The sequence below is a fragment of the Olea europaea genome, chromosome 15, assembly GCF_002742605.1.
Source record: "Olea europaea var. sylvestris chromosome 15, O_europaea_v1, whole genome shotgun sequence".
NCBI lineage: Eukaryota > Viridiplantae > Streptophyta > Magnoliopsida > Lamiales > Oleaceae > Olea > Olea europaea.
In genome coordinates, this window is record NC_036251.1 from 16,860,424 (window position 1) to 16,867,957 (window position 7,534).

The 7,534-nt window shown below is 32.3% G+C and overlaps 2 protein-coding genes across 2 annotated transcripts in view; both read right to left on the bottom strand.

The window, feature by feature from the left end:
• LOC111410310 (cilia- and flagella-associated protein 20) overlaps positions 1 to 7,534 on the bottom strand; it is a 16,361-nt gene that overhangs the window by 6,733 nt on the left and 2,094 nt on the right. Inside the window, exon 2 of the mRNA XM_023040578.1 lies at positions 7,481 to 7,483. The gene's annotated coding sequence lies outside the window, so the exon portion shown is untranslated. The remainder of the gene's footprint in view (positions 1 to 7,480; positions 7,484 to 7,534) is intronic.
• Positions 2,697 to 7,437, bottom strand: LOC111410309 (branched-chain-amino-acid aminotransferase-like protein 1). Its single transcript, XM_023040577.1, has 8 exons — positions 7,112 to 7,437; positions 6,496 to 6,549; positions 6,292 to 6,375; positions 5,795 to 5,866; positions 4,926 to 5,006; positions 3,884 to 3,919; positions 3,212 to 3,344; positions 2,697 to 3,052 (listed from the first exon to the last, which is right to left on the bottom strand). The coding sequence occupies exons 3-7, from the start codon at positions 6,337 to 6,339 to the stop codon at positions 3,225 to 3,227; spliced, it is 357 nt and encodes a 118-aa protein (XP_022896345.1). The 5' UTR covers positions 6,340 to 6,375; positions 6,496 to 6,549; positions 7,112 to 7,437; the 3' UTR covers positions 2,697 to 3,052; positions 3,212 to 3,224.

Sequence of the window (7,534 nt, forward strand, 5' to 3'; positions counted from 1 at the left end):
TAACTTTGGTACAGTTAGAAGGCGCATTCAAGGAATGCGACGATATGTTTGACAAGTTGAAGTTGGAGATGATGTTTATACTAGAGAGCATACTGAGGTCTTATCGCAAGAAGATGTCGATTAACGTCTTTCATTTGGAGGTTGTTGATGAGATTGACACATTCAACAATTATCCATGGGGATAAAGCTAACAGTTATCAGCTCTCTTCGACGATCCTGAAATACATATTATTCATTTGTCATTTATGTTGTACGTCATTTCGAAATCTCGATGCATGGTTATTAACATGGAGAAATGTTAATATGTCAACTTGAAGTGCTCGCTGAGCTGACACCGTTAATCGAGGAGGAGGGTCAGAGTCATATCCGAAGAGATAATCCGATCCAAAATTAAAAAAATAGAAAAAACAAATATTTTATTTATTTTTCATTGAAAATCATAGCCTCAACAAGATTTAATTATTTGTTTATTTTAAAAATATTTAAACTATCTTAATGGGCTCACTTATTATATTAGAAGGCCAAAATCAAATTTTTTTTTTTATCGAAGTGATGCTCCTTTAACCCCTTTTTAAAGTAGACTCATTTTGGAATGTTTTAGTGATATCGGATCGGATTGACCTATATCCAAATTTGATTCATTTAGTTAACAGATTATCGAATTTGAATCTCGTTTGGGTTATTGGATTCGAATCTCGATTGGATTATCAGATTAAGACCCTAAATCCATCTCCAATTAATTTCATCGGATTTGGATCAAAATCCAATCCATTGACCTCCCTAATTGAAGCACATTGAATTTTTAGCATCGGACGTGACGTAGAGCTGATAAACCAAACACACATTAAAATGCAAGCGGTCTTTTATGTACATTGTGATCGTAGTTGTAATAATTTCAAATGTAAGCATTTTTTTAAAATGTTTGTAATACTTTAGTTTTTATGTAATTGTATAATAAATAACTAATTACTCTTAATTACATATATAACACACTCACTATAAATAAAGAAAGTTGAGGAAATCAATAACATAATATAGATAGAGAGTATATACGATTTAAATAGATATTACATATTCGTCGGGTTAAGTAAAGAGTAACACACTATAATCGGGAACTTCCCACTTGACTTCGTTTGGTAGAAGAAATATAGTTTCGACATTCTTGAATAATGTTTGATGTATTGAAAATGTGACCGTGCTTAAAGTTCGACTTCCATCTCTATTAGATATTCTCATACACCGTGTGATTTATGTACTAATTAAATATTAAATAAATAATATAAATAACCAATCAAGATAATTAATTAATGAGATATTTGAAGAATAAATTAAATTAAATATTAATTTTCTATTCGAATAAGTGATTAAATAAATAATTAAATTAAGTAATGAAATATTAAATAAATAATATACATAATAAAATAAGATAATTAATTAATGAAATATTTAAAGAATAAATTAAATTAAATATTAATTTTTTATTTGAGTAAGTGTTTAAAATAAATAATTAAATATACACAACCAATTAAGTAATTAATAAAAAAATATTTAAACGAGAAATCAAATTAAATATTGGATAATTCTACATGTACTAATTCATAATGATGTCCAGTGATCGCTTGTGAAATTTTCTCTGTGACTTCGCAAAACGCATAGAGTTTTCGTTATTTTTAATGGAATGTCACAATTTAGTGATACTTTGATAGGACGGTTCGCTAAATGCCAAGGCACCACCTCGACGGGTGTCCACACGTGATGGGCCACCCGTCGAGGTGACCCTCCCTTATAGGACGATTGCTCCACATGGACGGTGCAACTGTCTTACCGTAGTATTTCTCCACAATTTAAGTGTTGAAGAAATGGTAATGGAGTTCCTAATTGTTAGCATGAATTAGTGTGATTACTCTGAATTAGAGTTGAGTGGCCCGATTGCAAATAAGGGTGGTAAATTTGCCCATATCTGTGCGTGTGTGTGTGTATATATATATATATAATTCAGACACGTATTTAAACTTGATAAAATATAAACATAATATCTTGAGAAAGGTAACCTTTTTCAAAGGTACGCGATCATTTGACTAAATTCTCGTTTGACCCTCATTAAATTAAATTTTATTTTCTCTCATATTTTCAATCACATAATTTTTCATTAAACAATATTACACTTAATTGAAAACTTTTCATTCATTTTCAACCACTCACTTTTCCAAAAATATACTATTTCACCCATTTTATTTTTTTTGGAAATCCCGGTACTTAACAGTCTAGACCAATCTTCACTTATTTACATATTTAGTAGTGGATCAATTTTTATGGAATTAAGTAGATCTTTAGCAAGATGTTTATTTTTCACTAGCATAAAAATTAAGGTTCACTGACATTAACCTTGCTTATTTCTTTATGGGTGACCACGCCTATTTTCCAAATTTAGTCGCATGTATATGTGCATAGAAAGTGAAGAAAAATATGTTACTACTTCATTTAATGATATGATAAAAAAAAAAAAAATTTCCTCGCTATTCAAGCTTATGGGCAAAGAACAACTGGCCACTATTTCGAACAGCTAGCACGGGACATGGATAAAAATAGATATGGGTACGAAGGAAGAAAATATAAACGTGCAGCTTCTTCGAATTATAAAACAAATAAAATCAGATATTGATCTCCATTGGCCATTAACAGCTTTCAAGACAACATGCCAGGAAGAGGCTTAATTATTTTCTCAAGCTCTGAAATATGCATAAAGCTAATGGTGATAAAAGAAAACTGGTCCTTCACTAAAAATGTCAAGAACAAAACAAAGGATTATCACTCATGCTAATTGTATTCCATGTTCCAGGAAAAAAATCACACAGTTTTCATTCCAAATTGGCAAAGATTCATAAACTAAAAATGCATATGAGTGCATATTTAGGCCTTCGACTTAGCTTTATAACAAACTCAAGAATTGATACCGTTATAGTCTTTTTTAAATCGCCGTCAACCTCTATTAAGACTCTCTCCAAAATAATGGTCTCCACAAAGATTGGCCAATGGTCCTTTGATAGCACACCTACAACAACGAACAAATACATAATGTATCCATTAGAATAAAAGTAATGATATTCATCACCACTGATGTTAAGTACCAGTCCAAGTGGCAAATTAAACGACAAATTCATTTAAATACAAAGTCACGTGACTCGTTTAATTGCAGGGAAAAATTTTGCACCTCAGCAACATTGTTAATAAGTGGGGATAGGCACCCCTGACTCTGCTGTTAGCTTTTTGAAAGCACTTTGCAATCTTCGAGTCACAGGTCCCACGCAGCCATCACCAACTATGCGACCATCAATCTTAACGACCTAGTAAAGTTCAGAACAATAGAAAAACATCACTACACCTGATGTTAACATTAAAACAATTAAAATAAAGTTTATGACCATTCTAAACAACTACAAAGGAATAAAAGAGAGCAAATAAATGATTTTAACATCATTGACAAAAAATGTACTTTTTTAAGGATCGAGTGGAAATACGTGCTCTCAGTTCAACCGAACTGCACCATTTGAAAAAATTCGTCTAAAGAAACAGCTTATAAAGAACCTAATAAGTTTGCTTTTTCATTTGGGTTATCTACTAGCAAGAAATAGTTTATTATTATTGGAGTTAAGTATAAAGAACCTGGAAAACTGAATAGAATCTTAATAAATACATGGAAAAAAGGATCTGGAGTCTTAGGAATTTTGTCTTGAAATTGTGTGAAATACATAAAAACAGAAAAAACCAAAAGAATTAAAGGGAATGAACCATGTTATTAAAGAAGTCCTTGGTTCAGGAAGTTAGAGACAAAGACTACTTGCTACCAGTACCAGACCATAATTTTTCAATATAAATGACTTACTGGGCTGAGCTCTCCAATAGTTCCTACAGTCCAAGCCTGCAGTAAAACAGTCAACATAATATGGCCAAAGAATCCAACTTCGAATGAGAAAAAAGTAGCAGCGAAAACCATCCATTATTTTGTTATTGAATGAAAAATCAGGCAAAACATGCTAATAATGGCCAAAGAATCCAAATTTGGATAGCACCCAATCAACAAGGATATCTTGCATATGCAACGAAAGGGATAAAAGCATACACAGAAACAGCATATTATGTGGGTCAATCACACACAAGATGACAAGAAAACTTGTGTTTCCTGCTAAAATATTAATCAGGAAGATGTTCAACGAAATTCTACAAATAATCAATGATAGTGTAATCAAAAAGCAATTTCTTCAACTAGTAAAGTAATGATACCAGAGTAGATTGATTCTTCTGCAGCATCAAAACATTAAAAAAAAAAAAATGAGTTTATGTCTTGACGATGCCAAAGATAGTTATGGTAAAGAAAGCAAACTGCCTAATTCACGTGCATTATCACTCAATATGTTGAAAGAATAAACTGGCACGAAAACACTTCAACAAACTCCTCAACAACATTAGCATCCAGATCAAGTGTAGTTGATTGATTCCTGGTGTATCACAGAGTGAAAGATGTTCTCTGAATTTTCGCAACAGTTTGATCCCTTTTGATATTGCTTCTCACTGAATAATTTTCTTTAGCATCAAGTCAAAGAAAGCAAACTGCCTAATTCACATGCATTATCAATCAATATGTTGAAGAATAAACTGGCACAAAAACACTTCAACAAACTCCTCAACAACATTAGCATCCAGATCAAGTGTAGTTGATTGATTCCTGGTGTATCACAGAGTGAAAGATGTTCTCTGAACTTTGGCAACAGTTTGATCCCTTTTTGATATTGCTTCTCACTGAATAATTTTCTTTAACATCAAGTCAAGTAGCTGACCCGTAGAACAGGAATGAGCACATCTTTCAGGACTTGCGAAAACATTTTTATCCTATATCAACAGAAATCTTGGCAAATAACAAAACAGACCTCATCTGCTGTATGGAACTCTGATAAACTGATACGCCGCTCTTGTAAAACCAACTCTTCTTTTATTACAAGGTCCATGACCTGCAAATACAGATATATGTCTTTCTTATAAAGCATAGAAGAGCCAATAAATTGTCAAAATAATCTTCAAATAAGCAGAATGTTAAATGTAATGCAAGCACTAACTTGCCCTTATGTACACAAGAAAATTAAAAAACGATTTATGAAAAGTTAAATTTATAAAATATTAAATAAAGTTGATCATTTGACAAGGTTGTCTTCATGTATCCAAAAAAGAGAGAACTAATTCTTGTATTTCCCATAACCAATTAAATTGATGCAGTTAGAAGATCCATTCAGGACTTGTTTGGCACAACTTTTGAGAAGCCAAAATGAGCTTTTGAGACCCAAAGCTGCTATTGGATCCGCTTGATTAAATTTATAAAAGTGTTTTTCCTAATTAGAATAGTTTTTAGAGAAAATTAGTCTAATATGACCTCCTCTAAAAACACTTTCGGAATGGGAAACTCTTTTAGAAATTAGTTTCCAAATAAAATTAAGGTAACTTCCTCAGGAAGCAAAGCCATGCCAATCGGGCTCTCACTCAACTAACATTTTCTCAGGATATTTTACCTCCATGCATGACATTCAAAAACAGGAGAACATAGTATTCCTTATTGGGTCTGACTAAGCTCGAGTAGCTGAAAACTGATGGAGAATAGGAATTATCCAGTATCATCTTTATCAATATTTTTAAGCACACATAAATCTTATTTTGTTCATGAAAAGGTGGGAAAAAGAGGACAAAAGAATTACATACTGCACCAATACGTATTAATTTTGGAAGAGTATATTATGATGAAGCTTACCGCTGCCCGTGTTATGCCAGGAAGACAGCAATCAGCATGAGGTGTTGCTACACGGCCCCTTTTCACTAGAAACTGTAGCACAAGGAGACAAAAATATTTGACACAAAATAGATGGTTTACATAACAAGATGTGGAATACCAATAATTTGGAGCCAGATTATCGACTGCCTAATGGTCCACGAGTAGTGGGATAATTCTATTTTGTTAAACGCAAGTTAATAGCAAAAGCAAAAGAAAACACGTAAAATGAAAATTTCAGAAGAAAAGGATCATGACTCGCAGTCCAGATCTTTCTATGACACCTCAAGGAAGAACACAAATGTGAATATATATTATTTGATTAACCATGTTTCTTAGGATAGATATAGTGACTGAATAGCAAAACATTCTTCCTTAGGACGTCATCAATGAAACCTTACCCCAATACTAGCTCTTTCTTAGGTAAAACCAAGTGCAAACCAAGGAGACTGTATATTTGTTAAAATAAATGATCTTACAATGTTTGTCGAATTTGTTTCTGACACATATCCATCTTTATCAAGCATGATAGCATCATCAGCATTCGCATTATTCCCTTCTATCTGCATTGACGCCAAAAGTAATTAGAGAATAAACACAACTCCCTAACTATTACAAGAGATTATGCATATAAAAATTCACTATAAGATTCTACTTGAGCAAGTAGATTGAACAATGTATACCTTGGCAAGAATGTTATTGAGAAGGTTGTTGTGGTGAATTTTTGAATCCAAATTCTGCAAAATAAGACCAAAATTTAGATCACATGGTTCTATAATTCATCATTGCATAAGTTTGCCAGAGAGATTTATGAATTAAAATCGAATAAAGAATGAGTTTCAACGACAATGTACATAGATTGGAAAATGTTGATGATGTGAAAATTTATATAATCATTACATTCATGACCTCATTCCGAGAGAATAAAATATTTTCTTGTTTAATGAACTGTTGGAAAACATTCTTCTGCTTAGTTTGTATAGTTAACTGAACCTAACCGAGTCCTTTAGATCATCATTTTTGTAATTTTTATGAGCATGAAACATTAGATTCAAATAACATAAGCATTGAAGACAGATGGGTAACGATGTACATTGGTTATAACGTGTATTAAACAATTTAGCAGTAGCAGATCAATTTAAATGTACCATACCAGTCAGATCTTGCATCTTACATTGAACAATTTAGATCTAAAACAATAGATTAAAAGAAAAGAGAAACGTAGATTTGCAAAGGTAATTCAAGCCGACCGTGCAAATCAAAAGAGCTGAAAATAAATAAATACACAAAAAGCCTCACATTTGGTGAATTACGGCGAGTGGTTGCTGTAAACAATGTTATACCCTTATCATTCTCATAGATTGGGGGCTTCCATTCAGCAAGCACTGCAAAGATACGAATAAAAACTAGCCTATATTCACCGAATTACAAATGTAGAATTTTCAAATAGAACAAAATTTATTTGTTCTTCTTTCATAACCCACAGCCAGAGCAGCACCAAAAAATTGAAAAACAATGGTTTTGCAATGTGAAATGTTGTAACATATCATATTTTCACAGCCAAAATACTGAAATTGTAAACATTCGGTGCCAGGTATTTTCTAAGCCCATATGGGCAATTTGCTGCCTTCGATGACTGAAATATGCTTTAACAAAAGAAAGATGCACGTTCTATAACTCATGGATCCCAAAAATAAAATATTACTCGAAGTAAACTATGAC

Bases quoted from the DNA above. Each gene is read 5' to 3' on its own strand.
- LOC111410309 (XM_023040577.1), bottom strand. From the start codon at position 6,339: ATGCTTGATAAAGATGGATATGTGTCAGAAACAAATTCGACAAACATT. The intron at 5,007-5,794 runs GTAAGCTTCATC...CTGTATTTGCAG, and splicing joins CTGGCATAACACGGGCAGCG to GTCATGGACCTTGTAATAAA. The intron at 3,920-4,925 runs GTCTGTTTTGTT...GTTTTACTGCAG, and splicing joins AGTTCCATACAGCAGATGAG to GCTTGGACTGTAGGAACTAT.